This window comes from Pseudophryne corroboree, chromosome 9 (assembly GCF_028390025.1).
Source record: "Pseudophryne corroboree isolate aPseCor3 chromosome 9, aPseCor3.hap2, whole genome shotgun sequence".
In the NCBI taxonomy this organism is placed as follows: domain Eukaryota; kingdom Metazoa; phylum Chordata; class Amphibia; order Anura; family Myobatrachidae; genus Pseudophryne; species Pseudophryne corroboree.
The window spans coordinates 95,973,968-95,993,607 of NC_086452.1; the positions used below are offsets into that span (position 1 = coordinate 95,973,968).

The 19,640-nt window shown below is 49.4% G+C and overlaps 1 protein-coding gene across 1 annotated transcript in view; it reads right to left on the reverse strand.

The window, feature by feature from the left end:
* The window catches only part of CENPL (centromere protein L), a 60,233-nt gene that overhangs the window by 16,927 nt on the left and 23,666 nt on the right, over window positions 1-19,640 (reverse strand). Inside the window, exon 3 of the mRNA XM_063939679.1 lies at window positions 3,541-3,792. Within this exon, the coding sequence (XP_063795749.1) occupies window positions 3,541-3,792 (252 nt within the window). The remainder of the gene's footprint in view (window positions 1-3,540; window positions 3,793-19,640) is intronic.

Consider the following 19,640-nt stretch of genomic DNA (forward strand, 5'->3'; position numbering starts at 1 on the left):
CAGCGAAGAATCCTTGCAGCTTCTGCCATTGCTGTCCTGCTTCTTGTGCCGCCCTGTCTGTTTACGTGGGCGACTGCCGTGATGTTGTCCGACTGGATCAACACCGGCTGACCCTGAAGCAGGGGTTTTGCCAGACTTAGAGCATTGTAAATCGCTCTTAGCTCCAGTATGTTTATGTGAAAAGACATCTCCAGGCTTGACCATACTCCCTGGAAGTTTCTTCCCTGTGTGACCGCTCCCCAGCCTCTCAGACTGGCATCCGTGGTCACCAGGACCCAGTCCTGTATGCCGAATCTGCGGCCCTCTAACAGATGAGCACTCTGCAACCACCACAGAAGAGACACCCTTGTCCGTGGTGATAAGGTTATCCGCTGGTGCATCTGCAGATGCGATCCGGACCATTTGTCCAACAGATCCCACTGAAAAGTTTGTGCGTGGAATCTGCCGAATGGAATCGCTTCGTAAGAAGCCACCATCTTTCCCAGGACTCTTGTGCATTGATGCACAGACACTTTTCCTGGTTTTAGGAGGTTCCTGACAAGTTTGGATAACTCCTTGGCTTTCTCCTCCGGAAGAAACACCTTTTTCTGAACCGTGTCCAGAATCATTCCCAGGAACAGCAGACGTGTTGTCGGTGTCAACTGAGATTTTGGAAAATTCAGAATCCACCCGTGTTGTTGCAGCACTAATTGGGTTAGTGCTACTCCGTCCTCCAGCTGTTCTCTGGACCTTGCCCTTATCAGGAGATCGTCCAAGTAAGGGATAATTAATACGCCTCTTCTTCGAAGAAGAATCATCATTTCGGCCATTACCTTGGTAAAGACCCGAGGTGCCGTGGACAATCCAAACGGCAGCGTCTGAAACGGATAATGACAGTTTTGCACCACGTACCTGAGGTACCCTTGATGTGAAGGGCAAATTGGGACATGCAGGTAAGCATCCTTTATGTCCAGGGACACCATAAAGTCCCCTTCTTCCAGATTCGCTATCACTGCTCTGAGTGACTCCATCTTGAATTTGAATTTCTGTATGTACAGGTTCAAAGATTTCAGATTTAGAATAGGTCTTACCGAGCCGTCCGGCTTCGGTACCACAAATAGCGTGGAGTAATACCCTTTTCCTTGTTGTAGGAGGGGTACCTTGACTATCACCTGCTGAGAAAACAGCTTGTGAATGGCTTCCAATACCGTCGCCCTGTCTGAGGGAGACGTTGGCAAAGCAGACTTTAGGAACCGGCGAGGGGGAGACTTCTCGAATTCCAACCTGTAACCCTGAGATACTACCTGCAGGATCCAGGGGTCCACCTGTGAGCAAGCCCACTGTGCGCTGAAATTCTTGAGTCGACCCCCCACCGCTCCTGAGTCCGCTTGTAAAGCCCCAGCGTCATGCTGAGGGCTTTGCAGAACCCTGGGAGGGCTTCTGTTCCTGGGCAGGGGCAGCTTGCTGTCCTCTCTTACCCCTTCCTCTGCCCCGGGGCAGATATGACTGTCCTTTTGCCCGCTTGTTCTTATAGGACCGAAAGGACTGCGGCTGAAAAGACGGTGTCTTTTTCTGTTGGGAGGGGGTCTGAGGTAAAAAGGTGGATTTTCCGGCAGTTGCCGTGGCCACCAGATCCGATAGACCGACGCCAAATAATTCCTCCCCTTTATACGGCAATACTTCCATATGTCGTTTAGAATCCGCATCACCTGACCACTGTCGCGTCCATAAACTTCTGGCAGATATGGACATCGCATTTACTCTCGATGCCAGAGTGCAAATATCCCTCTGAGCATCTCGCATATAAAGAAAAGCATCCTTTAATTGCTCTATAGTCAATAAAATACTGTCCCTATCCAGGGTATCAATATTTTCAGTCAGGGAATCCGACCAGACCACCCCAGCACTGCACATCCAGGCTGAGGCGATGGCTGGTCGCAGTATAACACCAGTATGTGTGTATATACTTTTTAGGGTAGTTTCCAGCCTCCTGTCAGCTGGATCCTTGAGGGTGGCCGTATCAGGAGACGGTAACGCCACTTGTTTTGATAAGCGTGTGAGCGCCTTATCCACCCTAGGGGGTGTTTCCCAGCGCGCCCTAACCTCTGGCGGGAAAGGGTATAATGCCAATAACTTTTTTGAAATTAGCACTTTTCTATCTGGGTTAACCCACGCTTCATCACATACATCATTCAATTCCTCTGATTCAGGAAAAACTACAGGTAGTTTTCACCCCCCACATAATACCCCTTTTTGTGGTACTTGCAGTATCAGAGATATGCAAAGCCTCCTTCATTGCCGTGATCATATAACGTGTGGCCCTACTTGAAAATACGTTTGTTTCTTCACCGTCGACACTAGATTCAGTGTCCGTGTCTGGGTCTGTAATGTGCTGACATTATCACGTAATTCCATAAACAAAGCCATCCATTCCGGTGTCGACTCCCTGGGGGGTGACATCACCATTATCGGCAATTGCTCTGCCTCCACACCAACATCGTCCTCATACATGTCGACACACACGTACCGACACACAGCAGACACACAGGGAATGCTCTTATCGAAGACAGGACCCCACTAGCCCTTTGGGGAGACAGAGGGAGAGTTTGCCAGCACACACCCAAGCGCTATAATATATATGGGAACAACCTTATATAAGTGTTGTATCCTTATAGCAGCTTAAATATATAAAATATCGCCAAAAAAAAGTGCCCCCCCTCTCTGTTTTACCCTGTTTCTGTAGTGCAGTGCAGGGGAGAGTCCTGGGAGCCTTCCTCACAGCGGAGCTGAGCAGGAAAATGGCGCTGTGTGCTGAGGAGAATAAGCCCCGCCCCCTATTTCGGCGGGCTTTTCTCCCGGAGTTTGAGATATCTGGCATGGGTTTAATACATCCATATAGCCTCAAGGGCTATATGTGATGTATTTTTTAGCCATAAAAGGTATTATACATTGCTGCCCAGGGCGCCCCCAGCAGCGCCCTGCACCCTCCGTGACCTATGGTGTGAAGTGTGTGACAACAATGGCGCACAGCTGCAGTGCTGTGCGCTACCTTCATGAAGACTGAAAAGCCTTCTGCCGCCGGTTTCTGGACCTTCAATCTTCAGCATCTGCAAGGGGGGTCGGCGGCGCGGCTCCGGGACGAACCCCAGGGTGAGACCTGTGTTCCGACTCCCTCTGGAGCTAATGGTGTCCAGTAGCCTAAGAAGCCAATCCATCCTGCACGCAGGTGAGTTGAACTTCTCTCCCCTAAGTCCCTCGATGCAGTGAGCCTGTTGCCAGCAGGACTCACTGAACATAAAAAAACCTAAAAACTTTTTCTAAGCAGCTCCTTAAGAGAGCCACCTAGATTGCACCCTGCTCGGACGGGCACAAAAACCTAACTGAGGCTTGGAGGAGGGTCATAGGGGGAGGAGCCAGTGCACACCACCTGATCCTAAAGCTTTATTTTTGTGCCCTGTCTCCTGCGGAGCCGCTATACCCCATGGTCCTGACGGAGTCCCCAGCATCCACTTAGGACGTCAGAGAAAGAAAGTTAGACCTCTGTCAATGGCAGGTTCTCACCTGAATAAGAATTGCGAGTGGATCGCTGTCTTTCCCTTTAAGTCCAGGTAAAGAGGAAAACATGGCCTTTAGGCTCATCTCTGAGCCTACCTCAACGGCAAAGCCCTTCTGCTTCTCAGCGACTATGTGGGCAGACAGATGTTTAGAATAGTCTCTCAGTCTGGAGTATGAGAATTTACACATCGGTGTCACGCTGTACAGGTTCCATTGTTTCTGGAGCAGCAAAGCAGCCTTCGATGGGTCAAGAGTCTCCTGAAATTACAAGAAGTTTACAGATTATATTGCGTCATGTACAGATATCCTGTGGGTGTGAAGTGAGAGCAGTCATTTACCACAACAAAGGAACATTTTCAGGCTGCAAGAAATAGGGCAATGATATGTGAATATTTTAATCATACAGACTACAGTACAAATTACGCAGTGTATATATTCTTTATACATCACCTATAGTTGTTAAACAGCTCTGAACACACAATTGTTGAGTTGAGCTAATAAGCTACTTTTTTGGTAGATACAGATAAAGTAGTTCAAGTTTACAACTTACTAAAAACCATGCTTAGAAACTCAGCTATTCTCGGCAGTGACCTTATCTGCTAAAGGAAGATTCTTTTCCTACTGTTAGCGTTATCATGAAATAACATTTACAATTTTTTCGTTATAAATAAAAAAAACTATTTTGTAACACCCAAGTACAGAAATAGTAAAACTAACCATCAGACAAATTTAACCATCTTATATTGATTTTACTCCAAGTAGTAGTATTAGGACACATTTACCACGTACCAAATCATGCATTTGGTACTAAGGTAGTTTACAACCAAAATAATAAGAATTTACTCACCGGTAATTCTATTTCTCGTAGTGGATGCTGGGCACTCCGTAAGGACCATGGGGAATAGACTGGCTCCGCAGGAGACTGGGCACTCTAAAGAAAGATTAGGTACTATCTGGTGTGCACTGGCTCCTCCCTCTATGCCCCTCCTCCAGACCTCAGTTAGGGAAACTGTGCCCGGAAGAAGAGCTGACATTACAAGGAAAGGATTTTGGAATCCAGGGTAAGACTCATACCAGCCACACCAATCACACCGTACAACTCGTGATAACCTTACCCAGTTAACAGTATGAACAACAACTGAGTATCACTCAACGGATGGCTCATAACAATAACCCTTTATTAAGCAATAACTATATACACGTATTGCAGAAAGTCCGCACTTGGGACGGGCGCCCAGCATCCACTACGAGAAATAGAATTACCGGTGAGTACATTCTTATTTTCTCTAGCGTCCTAGTGGATGCTGGGGACTCCGTAAGGACCATGGGGATTATACCAAAGCTCCCAAACGGGCGGGAGAGTGCGGATGACTCTGCAGCACCGAATGAGCAAACACAAGGTCCTCCTCAGCCAGGGTATCAAACTTGTAGAACTTTGCAAAAGTGTTTGAACCCGACCAAGTAGCTGCTCGGCAAAGCTGTAAAGCAGAGACCCCTCGGGCAGCCGCCCAAGAAGAGCCCACCTTCCTCGTGGAATGGGCTTTCACTGATTTTGGATGCGGCAATCCAGCCGCAGAATGAGCCAGCTGAATCGTGCTACAGATCCAGCGAGCAATAGTTTGCTTTGAAGCAGGAGCACCCAGCTTATTGGGTGCATACAGAATAAACAGCGAGTCAGTCTTCCTGACTCCAGCCGTTCTGGAAACATATTTTCAAAGCCCGGACTACGTCCAGCAACTTGGAGTCCTCCAAGTCCCGAGTAGCCGCAGGCACCACAATAGGTTGGTTCAAATGAAATGATGATACCACCTTTGGGAGAAATTGGGGACGAGTCCGCAATTCTGCCCTGTCCATATGGAAGATCAAATAAGGGCTTTTACATGACAAAGCCGCCAATTCTGATACACGCCTCGCCGATGCTAAGGTCAACAGCACGACCACTTTCCACGTGAGATACTTTAGTTCCACGGTCTTAAGTGGTTCAAACCAGTGGGATTTCAGGAAATCCAACACAACGTTAAGATCCCAAGGTGTTACTGGTGGCACAAAAGGGGGCTGAATATGCAGTACTCCCTTTACAAACGTCTGAACCTCAGGCAGTGAAGCCAGTTCTTTTTGAAAGAAAATGGATAGGGCCGAAATCTGGACCTTTATGGACCCTAATTTCAGGCCCATAGTCACTCCTGACTGTAGGAAGTGCAGGAATCAACCCAGCTGGAATTCCTCTGTAGGGGCCATCCTGGCCTCACACCAAGCAACATATCTTCGCCATATACGGTGATAATGCTTAGCGGTTACATCCTTCCTAGCTTTTATCAGCGTAGGAATCACTTCATCCGGGATGCCCTTTTCCGTTAGGATCCGGCGTTCAACCGCCATGCCGTCAAACGCAGCCGCGGTAAGTCTTGGAACAGACAGGGCCCCTGTTGCAACAGGTCCTATCTGAGAGGCAGAGGCCACGGATCCTCTGTGATCATCTCTTGTAGTTCTGGGTACCAAGTCCTTCTTGGCCAATCCAGAACGAAGAGTATTGTTCTCACTCCTCTCTTTCTTACTATTCTCAGTACCTTGGGTATGAGAGGAAGAGGAGGCAACACATATACCGACTGGAACACCCAGGGTGTCACTAGCGCGTCCACAGCTATCGCCTGAGGGTCCCTTGACCTGGCGCAATATCTTTTTAGCTTTTTGTTGAGGCGGGACGCCATCATGTCCACCTGTGGCAGTTCCCATCGATTTGCAATCTGTGTGAAGACTTTTTGATGAAGTCCCCACTCTCCCGGGTGGAGGTCGTGTCTGCTGAGGAAGTCTGCTTCCCAGTTGTCCACTCCCGGAATGAACACTGCTGACAGTGCTTGTACGTGTATCTCCGCCCAACGAAGAATCTTTGTGGCTTCTGCCATCGCCACCCTGCTTCTTGTGCCGCCCTGGCGGTTTACATGGGCGACCGCCGTGATGTTGTCTGACTGAATCAGCACTGGTTGGTCTCGAAGCAGGGGCTCCGCTTGACTCAGGGCGTTGTATATGGCCCTTAGTTCCAGTATATTTATGTGCAGACAAATCTCCTGACTTGACCACAGCCCTTGGAAGTTTCTTCCCTGAGTGACTGCCCCCCATCCGCGGAGGCTTGCATCCGTGGTCACCAGGACCCAGTCCTGTATGCCGAACCTGCGGCCCTCGAGAAGATGAGCACTCTGCAGCCACCACAGAAGAGACACCCTGGCCCTCGGGGACAGGGTGATCAGCCGATGCATCTGAAGATGCGATCCGGACCACTTGTCCAACAGATCCCACTGAAAGATCCTCGCATGGAACCTGCCGAAGGGAATGGCTTCGTATGAGGCCACCATCTTTCCCAGGACTCGCGTGCAGTGATGCACCGACACCTGTTTTGGTTTTAGGAGGTCCCTGACCAGAGTCACTAACTCCTGGGCCTTCTCCTCCGGGAGAAACACCTTCTTCTGTTCTGTGTCCAGAATCATACCCAGGAAGGGCAGACGCGTCGTAGGAATCAGCTGCGACTTTGGAATATTCAGAATCCAGCCGTGTTGTTGCAACACTTCCTGAGAGTGTGCTACGCTGATCAACAACTGCTCCCTGGACCTCGCCCTTATGAGGAGATAGTCCAAGTACGGGATAACCGTAACTCCTTGCTTCCGAAGGAGTACCATCATTTCGGCCATTACCTTGGTAAATACTCTCGGTGCCGTGGACAGACCAAACGGCAACGTCTGGAATTGGTAATGACAGTCCTGTACCACAAACCTGAGGTACTCCTGGTGAGGTGGATAAATGGGGACATGCAAGTAAGCATCCAGAGATACCATAAAATCCCCCTCTTCCAGGCTTGCAATGACCGCTCTGAGCGATTCCATTTTAAACTTGAATTTTTTCATATAAATGTTCAAGGATTTTAAATTCAGAATGGGTCTTACCGAACCGTCCGGTTTCGGTACCACAAACAGTGTGGAATAGTAACCCCTTCCCTGTTGAAGGAGGGGGACCATTATTATCACTTGCTGGAGGTACAGCTTGTGAATTGCCGCCAGGACTACCTCCCTTTCCGTGGGGGAAGCTGGCAAGGCTGATTTTAGGTAACGGTGAGGGGGAGTCACTTCGAACTCCAGCTTGTATCCCTGAGATACAATTTGTATAGCACAAGGATCCACCTGTGAGCGAACCCACTGGTTGCTGAATTTTCGGAGACGCGCCCCCACCGCTCCTGGCTCCGCCTGTGGAGCCCCAGCGTCATGCGGTGGACTTAGTGGAAGCCGGGGAGGACTTTTGTTCCTGGGAACAAACTGCATGGTGCAGCTTTTTTCCTCTACTCCTGCCTCTGGCAAGAAAGGATGCACCTCTGACCTTCTTGCTTCTCTGAGAACGAAAGGACTGCATTTGATAATACGGTGCTTTCTTAGGCTGTGAGGAAACCTGAGGCAAGAAAGTCGACTTTCCAGCTGTCGCTGTGAACACAAGGTCCGAGAGGCCGTCCCCAAACAATTCCTCACCCTTATAAGGCAAAACCTCCAAGTGTTTTTTTAGAATCGGCATCCCCTGTCCATTGCAGAGTCCATAAGACCCTCCTGGCAGAAATGGACATTGCATTAATTCTAGAGCCCAGCAGGCAAATGTCCCCTCTGGGCATCCCGCATATATTAGACGGCGTCTTTTATATGGCCCAGGGTTAGCAAGACAGTATCCCTGTCCAGGGCATCTATGTCCTCTGACAGAGTATCTGTCCATGCTGCTACAGCGCTACACATCCAGGCTGAAGCAATAGCTGGTCTCAGTAGAGTACCAGAGTGTGTATACACTGACTTCAAGATAGCTTCCTGCTTCCTATCCGCAGGATCCTTTAGGGCGGCCGTATCCTGAGACGGCAGGGCCACCTTCTTAGATAAGCGTGTCAGCGCCTTGTCTACCCTAGGGGAGGATTCCCAACGTAACCTGTCCGTTGGCGGGAAAGGTTACGCCAGCAGTAATTTATGGGAAATCACCACTTTCTTATCAGGGGAACTCCACGCTTCTTCACATAACTCATTTAATTCATGTGACGGGGGAAAAGTCACTGCCTGCTTTTTCTCCCCAAACATATACACCCTCTTGTCAGAGACAGGGTTAACCTCTGAAATGTGCAATACATCTTTCATTGCAATAATCATGTAGCGGATGGCCTTGGTCATCTTAGGCTGTAATTGTGCCTCATCATCGTCGACACTGGAGTCGGACTCCGTGTCGGCATCTGTGTCAACCATCTGAGATAGTGGGCGTTTGAGACCCTGACGGCATCTGAGTCGCCTGGGCAGGCCCGGGTTGAGACCCCGGCTGTCCCAAGGCTGCAGCGTCATCAAACCTTTTATGCAAGGAGCTTACATTATCATTTAAGACCTTCCACATATCCATCCAATCAGGTGTCGGCCCCGACACCACATTTATCCGCACTTGCTCCGCCTCCACGTAACCCTCCTCATCAAACATGTCGACACAGCCGTACCGACACAGCACACACACAGGGAATGCTCTGACTGAGGACAGGACCCCACAAAGGCCTTTGGGGAGACAGAGAGAGAGTATGCCAGCACACACCACAGCGCTATATAACCCAGGGATATTCACTATAATAATAAGTGATTACCCAATAGCTGCCGATTTTATGTCTTTTGCGCCTAAATTTATGTGCCCCCCCTCTCTTTTTTACCCTTCTTGTACCTGGATACTGCAGGGGAGCGTCCTTCCAGCGGAGCTGTGAAAAGAAAATGGCGCTGGTGTGCTGAGGAAGAAAGCCCTGCCCCCTCAGCGGCAGGCTTCTGTCCCGCTTCTGTGTGAAAAAAATGGCGTTTTTTTTTTACATATATACAGTGCCTGACTGTATATATGTATGTTATGCCAAAAAGGTACTTCAATTGCTGCCCAGGGCGCCCCTCCCCAGCGCCCTGCACCCTACAGTGACCGGAGTGTGAAAGTGTGCTGGGAGCAATGGCGCACACCTGCGGTGCTGTGCGCTACCTTAAATGAAGACAGGAGTCTAAAGCCGCCGTCTTCAAGCTTCTGTTCTTCTGGCTCTGCGAGGGGGACGGCGGCGCGGCTCCGGGAACGGACGATCGAGGACAGATGCCTGTGTTCGAACCCTCTGGAGCTAATGGTGTCCAGTAGCCTAAGAAGCGCAACCTAGCTGTAGACAGGTAGGTTCGCTTCTCTCCCCTCAGTCCCTCGTAGCAGTGAGTCTGTTGCTAGCAGAAGCTCACTGAAAATAAAAAACCTAACAAATACTTTCTTTTACTAGCTGGCTCAGGAGAGCCCACTAGGAGCACCCAGCTCTGGCCGGGCACAGATTCTAACTGAGGTCTGGAGGAGGGGCATAGAGGGAGGAGCCAGTGCACACCAGATAGTACCTAATCTTTCTTTAGAGTGCCCAGTCTCCTGCGGAGCCCGTCTATTCCCCATGGTCCTTACGGAGTCCCCAGCATCCACTAGGACGTTAGAGAAAATACATTACTTAATATGTTTTGCTAGTTCTTTTATACAAATGTCCAAGATAAACTCACTTCTGGCAAGTGCAACGTTCTCTAGATTTAATTTTTTTCAAGGTTACCTCTCATTTTTAAATGAGCCTCAGACTTTGACAAACCTGCTTTAGGGTCAGCGTTATTAAAAACATAAATAAAGAAAATGTTTACAAATATTACCTATTTGCCAGGGAACCAGCATCTGCTGATCAGCCGCTCCGGCAACCAAATATCCACCATATATATGCACTCTTGTCAGGAAACTGCCCCTGACTACATTTACCTGTCACAAGCCACACATGACTAGGAAGTTTACTGCAAGGTGGCCCTCAGGATTTCCCCTACCTGGACCCTTTTTTCAACACAGTCACACACTTCCACACAACTCAGCAGTCACCATCCACCGTATAAGGCCACAGAAAGCCTGCGACTTAATTACACAGAGGCATGGAAACATAGAATTTGATGGCAGATAAGAACCACTTGGCCCATCTAGTCTGCCCATGTACACACACGGGTTACTTTTTTTGTTAACCAATTAACATACTAGTATATATTTTTGGATAGTGGGAGCAGGAGAGTCACATTTTTAGGTTGGGGGGGGGGGGAGATATAAAATCTCATTTTGGCGCACCTAAATTGCTGAATCGCTAAAGGCCAGATCCACATGAAATACATTGAGAAGGCCAGATCAACAATGAGGGGGTAATAAAGATCTAATTCCTGCTGAACGTTTTCGCAAAGCAGGCGATCAGGTACTAACTGCGCATGCACCGCAACAAAGGGCATCGCTGGTCAGCAACGGGATGGTGCGAAATATCAGTTTGCATGGGCGTTCACAATGCGATAGACAGGAGGAAGAATTTGTGGGTGGTAACTGACCGTTTACTGGGAGTGTCCGGAAAAACGCAGGCGTGCCCAAGCATTTTCAGGGAGGGTGTCTGACGTCAGCTCCGGTCCCGATCAGCCTGGTGTGATCGCACTATAGGAGTAAGTCCTGGGCTGTGCAGAGACTGCACAAAGTGGTTTTTTTAGCAGCTCTGCGTACACATGCAATCGCAAACTTGCATGGCGAATATACACTCCCCTTGGAGGGGGCAACTATCTGATCGCAGAACAGCAAAATTAGCAGTGAGGGCATGGATGCTGACCGGGTGCGAGAAGTAGTGCGAGGAGCACTGAGGGGGGAGCTACAGGGAGGGTGCCAGCGGCAGCCAGCAGCAACAGACAGGACAGTGCAGCTCCGTCAGTAATTAAGTAGAGAGGGGGGAGACGTTTTTCATGCTGCCGCCTGTCAGAGCGACAGGCTCTGGCAGATAGCAGCAAGGTTCACTGAATGGAATGGAGGATGTAATGTGCGGGCTTTCGCCTGACCGCACGTCGCTCCTCCTGTGCATGATCGGCGCCTCTCTTTTTGGGGTGGTCGAGCTGCTCCCTCCCCCCCTTCTGATGCCTCTGAGTGGGAGGAAACCCATGCAAGCAAGGAGAGAATATAAAAACTCCACACAGTCAGGGCCCTGGAGGGATACGAACCCATGACCTAAGTGCTGTGAGGCAGTAATGCTAACCATAACACTGTCCGTACACACTAACACACACTTTGTTCTGACAGCTAGAAAAGTTAACTTGTTACACACCAGTATTTTTTATTTATTGAAGCATAACAGAATATGCAGTGTAAGAATAATCATACAATAATTGTGTTAACGTTCGCAATTTAAATACTACATGATTATTTATAGTCACTTATGAAACAGGTCGTATGATTATAATGAATTGACAAAAAAAAAAAAAAAAGTACGTATATTTTACCAATGAAACACTAGATTCCCGCTCCTTATGAGAAATTATATACACCATTAATTTAGAAAAACGATCGGAAGCTCGCCATCTAGTTTTCTTAGCCCATGCCAATCGGTCAAGTGTAAGCTATTATGGATCCCGCTCTGCACAGAGATGTTACAATATACAGTGCCTTGCTAAAGTATTCACCCCCCCCCTTGCTTTTTACCTATTTTGCTACATTACAAACTGTAATTTAATTTTTTTATCTGAATTTTATGTGAGGGATCTGCACAAAATAGTCTAAGTTGATGAAGTGAAATGAGAAAAATATATATAAAAAAAACAACAAGATTTTAAACCTACCGGTAAATCTTTCTCCTAGTCCGTAGAGGATGCTGGGGACTCCGTAAGGACCATGGGGTATAGACGGGCTCCGCAGGAGACATGGGCACTCTAAGAATTTAGATGGGTGTGAACTGGCTCCTCCCTCTATGCCCCTCCTCCAGACCTCAGTTATAGAAATGTGCCCAGAGGAGACTGACAGTACGAGGAAAGGATTTTTGTCAATCTAAGGGCGAGACACACACCAGCCCACACCGTACAACATGGTATATAATAAACCAGTTAATAGCATGAACAAAACAGCATCAGCCAGAGACTGATCTCAACTGTAACATAACCCTTATGTAGGCAACAACTATATACAAGCCTTACAGAAATTGTCCGCACTGGGGACGGGCGCCCAGCATCCTCTACGGACTAGGAAAAAAAGATTTACCGGTAGGTTTAAAATCTTATTTTCTCTTACGTTCTAGAGGATGCTGGGGACTCTGTAAGGACCATGGGGATTATACCAAAGCTCCGGACGGGAGAGTGCGGATGACTCTGCAGAACAGATTGAGCAAACATAAGGTCCTCATTAGCCAGGGTATCAAACTTGTACAATTTAGCAAAAGTGTTTGAACCCGACCAAGTAGCTGCTCAGCAAAGCTGCAATGCCGAGACGCCTCGGGCAGCCGCCCAAGAAGAGCCCACCTTCCTAGTGGAATGGGCTTAACGAATTTGGTAACGGCAATCCAGCCATAGAATGAGCCTGCTGAATCGTGTTAAAGATCCAGCGAGCAATAGTCTGCTTAGAAGCAGGAGCGCCAACCTTGTCGGCTGCATACAGGACAAACAGTGCCTCTGTTTTCCTAAGCCGAGCCGTCCTGGCTACATCATTATTTTAAGGCCCTGACTACATAAAGGGACTTGGAATCCTCCAAGGTCACCCGTGGCCACAGGCACCACAATAGGTTAGTTCATATGAAACGACGAAACCACTTTAGGCAAAAATTGAGGACGAGTCCTCAACTCTGCTCGATCCACATGGAAAATCAGATAGGGGCTCTTGAGAGACAAAGCCGCCAATTCGGACACCCGCCTCGCAGATGCCAAGGCCAACAACATGACCACTTTCCAAGTGAGAAATTTTAATTCAACTGTTTGAAGAGGTTCAAACCAGTGTGATTTAAGGAACTGTAACACCACGTTAAGGTCCCACGGTGCCACTGGGGGCACAAAAGGAGGTTGGATGTGCAGCACTCCCATTACAAAAGTCTGGACTTCTGGGAGAGAAGCCAATTCCTTTTGAAAGAAAATAGATAAGGCCGAAATCTGCACCTTAATGGAGCCTAACTTTAGGCCCATATCCACACCTGTCTGTAGAAAATGGAGAAAACGACCCACCTGAAAATCTTCCGTAGGCGCATTCTTGGCTTCACACCAAGATACATATTTCCTCCAGATACGGTGATAATGCTTCGCCGTTACCTCCTTCCTAGCTTTGATTAGAGTAGGGATGACTTCCCCCGGAATACCTTTCCTAGCTAGGATTTGGTGTTCAACCGCCATGCTGTCAAACGTAACAGCGGTAAGTCTTGGAACACACAGGGCCCCTGTTGCAGCAGGTCCTCCCTGGGAGGAAGGCGCCACGGATCTTCTGTGATCATTTCCTGAAGATCTGAATACCAGGCCCTTCGAGGCCAATATGGAACAATGAGTATTGTCTGCACTCTTGTTCGTCTTATGATTCTCAATATTGTTGAGATAAGTGGAAGTGGAGGGAACACATAGACCGACTGAAACACCCGCGGTGTCACTGCCTGAGGGTCCCTCGACCTGGAACAATACGTCCGAAGCTTTCTGTTGAGGCGTGACGCCAACATGTCTATTTGAGGAAGTCCCCAACGACTTGTTACCTCTGCAAAGACCTCTTGATGAAGTCCCCACTCTCCTGGATGGAGATCGTGTCTGCTGAGGAAGTCTGCTTCCCAGTTGTCTACTCCCGGAATGAAGACCGCTGACAGAGCGCTTACATGATTTTCCGCCCAGCGAAGAATCCTGGTGGCTTCTGCCATTGCTGCTCTGCTCTTTGTCCCGCCCTGGCAGTTTACATGCGCCACGGCTGTGACGTTGTCTGACTGGATCAGAACGGGTAGGTTGCGAAGAAGCTTCTCCGCCTGTTGCAGGCCGTTGTATATGGCCCTTAATACCAGCACATTGATGTGTAGACAAGCCTCCTGGCTTGACCATATTCCCTGAAAATGTTTTCCTTGTGTGACTGCTCCCCATCCTCGGAGGCTCGCGTCCGTGGTCACAAGAACCCAATCTTGAATGCCGAACCTGCGACCCTCTAGAACAGTGATTTTCAACCTCTTTTTACTCGCGGTACACCGAACAATATTTTAAAATTGCCAAGGCACACCACAGAAAAAAAAACAAAAAACACACATTGGCCCTCATAGTACAAAATATACACACATACATTGGCCTACACAGGAAAAACAATCACATTGCTCCCCACATAAATCCTATTGCTCCCTATATAAAGCCCATTGCTCCCCACATAAATTATTCACATTGTTCCCCCCCCATAAATACTTATTCTCCCCACATAAATCCTATTGTTCCCCACAGGAGGAAAAAACAAACAAATATTTGCCCCTACCGGTTAGCTGTCCTCCTCCCTGTCCCTCAGTGGCGGGGGTTGTTCATAGTGGAATGCTGCGAATACTGAGCAGCGGGCGGTCGGGCAGGTGTGGATGTGAGTGGGCAAGGAAAGTTGTGTATGCAGGCAGGAACTGGAAGATGTGTATGCAGGCGGGTGGTGAGACGCGGCGGCTGTGACCTATGATATCACACCGCCGCGTCTTCAAGGCATACGTCACAGCTGGAGCACGGCTGATCCTCTAAGAAGAGCCTGGGCTAACAGTTCACTCTGAAGGAGAAGGAAGCTGCTCTGGCTCCGTGACACACCTTGCAACTGGCCACGGCACACTGGTTAAAAAAGCCTGCTCTAGAAGGCGAGCACTCTGGAGCCACCACCACAGGAGAGAGACCCTGGTCCTGGGGGACAGGCTTATCCTCCGATGCATCTGTAGATGGGACCCTGACCACTTGTCCAGAAGGTCCCACTGAAAAGTTCTCACATGGAACCTGCTGAACGGAATGGCCTCGTAGGCCGCCACCATCTTTCCCAACACTCGAGTGCATTGATGAACAGACCCTCTTTTTGGTTTCAGCAGGTCCTTGACCATGTTCTGAAGTTCCTGGGCTTTTTCCATTGGGAGAAAAACCCTCCTTTTTTCTGTGTCCAGAACCATGCCCAAAAATGACAGCCGAGTTGTCGGAACCAACTGCGACTTTGGTCGATTTAGAACCCAGCCGTGTTGTTGTAGTACTCTCAGGGAGAGAGACACGCTTTTTAGTAAAAGATCTCTTGATCTTGCCTTTATCAGGAGATCGTCCAAGTATGGGATAATTGTGACCCACTGCTTGCGCAGGAGCACCATCATTTCCGCCATTACCTTGGTGAAAATTCTCAGGCCGTGGAAGCCCAAACGGCAACGTCTGAAACTGGTAATGACAATCCTGTACAGCGAATTTCAGGTACGCCTGATGAGGCGGATAAATGGGGACATGAAGGTATGCGTCCTTTTTGTCTAGTGACACCATAAAATGACCCCCCTTCCAGGCTGGAGATCACTGCCCGGAGAGATTCCATCTTGAATTTGAACCTTTTCAAATATAGGTTTAGGGATTTTAGATTCAGAATTGGTCTAACCGAGCCATCCGGCTTCGGGACCACAAATAGGGTTGAATAAACCCCTTTCCCCTGTTGCACTAGGGGAACCTTGATAATCACCTGCTGTTGACACAGCGTTTGTATGGCAGCTGAAACTATTTCCCTCTCTGGGGGAGAAGCTGGCAAGGCAGATTTGAAAAATCGTGTGGAGGCACATCTACGAACTCCAGTTTGTAGCCTTGGGATACAATTTCGACCACCCAAGGATCCAAATCCGACTGAACTCAGACTTGGCTGAAGAGTCGAAGACGTGCCCCCACCGGTGCGGACTCAGCGTCATGCGGTGGATTTTGTAGAGGCCGGGGAGGATTTGTGTTCCTGGGAACTACCCGTATTTGGTGTTCTTTTCCCTTCACCTCTACCTCTGGCAAGGAAAGAAGAGCCACGACCCTTTCTGAACTTATGCGACCGAAAGGACTGCATCTGGTATTGAGGTGTTTTCTTTTGCTGTGGGGGAACATAAGGCAGAAAAGAAGACTTAGCCGCGGTAGCTGTGGAAACCAGGTCCGCGAGGCCCTCCCCAAATAAAACTTCACCTTTGTAAGGCAAAGCCTCCATATGTCTCTTTGAATCAGCATCACCTGTCCATTGACTGGTCCACAGGGACCTTCTAGTAGAAACTGCCATGGCATTGGCTCTTGAACCCAACAGCCCAATATCTCTCGCAGTCTCTCTCATAAATAACGCTGCGTCCTTGATGTGACCTAAGGTCAACAAAACACTATCTTTATCTACTGGGTCAATGTCAGATGACAAGTTATCTGCCCATGCTGCAATTGCGCTACCCACCCATGCCGACGCTAATGCAGGTCTGAGCAGGGCTCCCGTAGTCGCATAAATTGATTTTAAGGTAGTTTCCTGCCTGCGATCCGCAGGATCCTTTAGGGCCGCCGTGTCTGGGGACAGTAGTGCTACCTTTTTGGACAAGCGCGTCAAGACCTTGTCCACCGTGGGCGAGGATTCCCACCGTAACCTGTCCTTTGAGGAGAAAGGATACGCCAAAATAATTCTCTTGGGAACCTGCAGTCTCTTGTCTGGAGTTTTCCAAGCCTTTTCAAATAAAGCGTACAGCTCATGAGATGGGGGAAACGTTACCTCAGGCTTCTTATCCTTAAACATGCAGACCCTCGTGTCAGGGACAGAGGGGTCCTCTGTGATATGCAAAACATCTTTTATTGCAATAATCATATATTGAATACTCTTGGCCACTCTTGGGTGCAACCTTGCATCATCATAGTCGACACTGGAGTCAGAATCCGTGTCAGTATCAGTGTCCGCTACCTGGGAAAAGGGACGTTTATGGGACCCTGAAGGGTCTTGTGACACAGTCAAAGCCATGGATTGACTTACTGCTTTGTCCTTGGACTCTGCTTTGTCCAATCTCTTATGTAATAAAGTCACATTAGCATTTAACACATTCCACATGTCCAACCAATCAAGTGTCGGCTGTGCCGACGGAGACACCGCCACCATCTGCTCTGCATCCTCCCTAGACGTGCCTTCCGCTTCAGACATGTCGACACACACGTACTGACACCCCCACACACACTGGGATATATGAATATGGGGACAGACCCACAATAAGGCCCTTTGGAGAGACAGAGAGAGAGTATGCCAGCACACACCCAGCGCCACTAGATACTGAAACGAAGTCCCAGCCTGTAAAGCACTTTTATACACAAATTAGCACCAAATAAATGTGCCCCCCCCCCTCGTTTTTGTGAGAGTCCGGGAGCAGCTTCTCTGCAGCTTGCTGTGGAGAAAATGGCGCTGGTTAGTGCTGGAGGATCAAGCTCCGCCCCCTCGACGGGGGGGCTTCGGTCCCGCTATTTTTCTTTACACTGGCAGGGGATTTTTCATATACTGCCTCCGCAGTATCTATCTATGTGCCAGGTTTATGTGAGGTAACAATCGCTGCCCAGGGCGCCCCCCCCCTGCGCCCTTGCTGTGCCTGTGTGCGATGTGGGAGCAGTGGCGCGCAGCGCGACCGCTGCGCGGTACCTCATGAAGAACGGAAGTCTTCTGCCGCCTTTGAAGTCTTCTTGCTTCCTATACTTACCCGGCTTCTATCTTCCGGCTCTGTGAGGAGGACGGCGGTGCGGCTCTGGGACGAAGAGCAAGGACGACACCTGTGTTCCGACCCTCTGGAGCTAATGGTGTCCAGTAGCCTAAGTAGCAGAGCCCATCAGTCCAGGAAAGTAAGTCTGCTTCACTCCCCTCAGTCCCACAAAGCAGGGAGCCTGTTGCCAGCAGTGCTCCCTGAAAATAAAAAAACCTAACAAAAGTATTTTCAGAGAAACTCAGTAGAGCTCCCCTGTAGTGCATCCAGTCTCCTCTGGGCACAGGATCTAACTGAGGTCTGGAGGAGGGGCATAGAGGGAGGAGCCAGTGCACACCCATACCTAAAGTCTTTCTTAAAGTGCCCATGTCTCCTGCGGAGCCCGTCTATCCCCACGGTCCTTACGGAGTCCCCAGCATCCTCTAGGACGTAAGAGAAAAGCTATTACTTAGGGGTGCATTCAATAACTGTCGGAAGCTGCCGTCTTGTCGGAAAGACGGCAGCTTCCGACAGAAATAGGTCAGAAGGGGTTCTAACCTATTCAATAGGAGCTGATTTTTTTCCGACAAGTCAGGAATTCCGTCAGCGGAATAGACGCCGATCCACGTGCTTCTGTCGGATATGGGGCCAAATCCGACAAGATGGACGGCCAGCGGGGGGAGCTGGCTGCGGGAGGGGGGGGAGGCACCGCAGGGAGAGGTGCCTGGCCATCCTCCGGACAGGCCCCTCTCTCCCTGCAGCGCCTCCCACCGCCGCAAACATGTCCCCCTGCAGTCAGCCCCTCCCGCCGGCCACCGATCTCTTCTCTCCCCCAGCAGCCAGCTCTCTCTCTGCAGCGCCTCCCCCCGCCGCCCCCCACAGCCAGCCCCGCTCGCCGATCTCTGCTCCCCCGGCCGCTGATGTCAGCGCATCTGCAGCCGCTGACAGCAGCGGCCTGACAGGACCTGTGTACAGCCAAATCAGAGACAGTCGGATGTGGCAGTCCATTGAATAGGGGTTGTCGGATCCATTCCGACAACTGCATGTCGGAATGGATCCGACTCTTATTGAATATACCCCTTAGTGTTAAAAATAAGAAGGCATGTTTTGAGTTTGCTAAAACGCATGTGGACGACTCCCCAAATGTATGGAGGAAGGTGCTCTGGTCAGATGAGACTAAAATTTAACTTTTCGGCCACCAAGGAAAACGCTGTCTAGCGCAAACCCAACACATCCCAGCACCCAAAGAACACCATCCCCACAGTGAAACATGGTGGTGGCAGCATCATGCTGTGGGAAGGATTTTCAGCAGCAGGGACTGGGAAACTGTTTGAGTCGAGGGAAAGATGGATGGTGCTAAATACAGGGATATTTTGGAGCAAACCCTGTTTCAGTCTGCCTGTGATTTGAGACCTGGACGGAGGTTCACCTTCCAGCAGGATAGTGACCCGTAGCATACTGCTAAAGCAACACTCGAGTGTTTTAAGGGGAAACATTTAAATGTGTTGGAATGGCCTAATCAAAGCCCAGATCTTAATCCAACTGAGAATCTGTGGTCAGACTTGAAGATTGCTGTTCACAAGCAGAAACCATCCAACATGAAGGAGCTGGAGCAGTTTTGCCTTGAGAAATGGGCACAAATCCCAGTGGC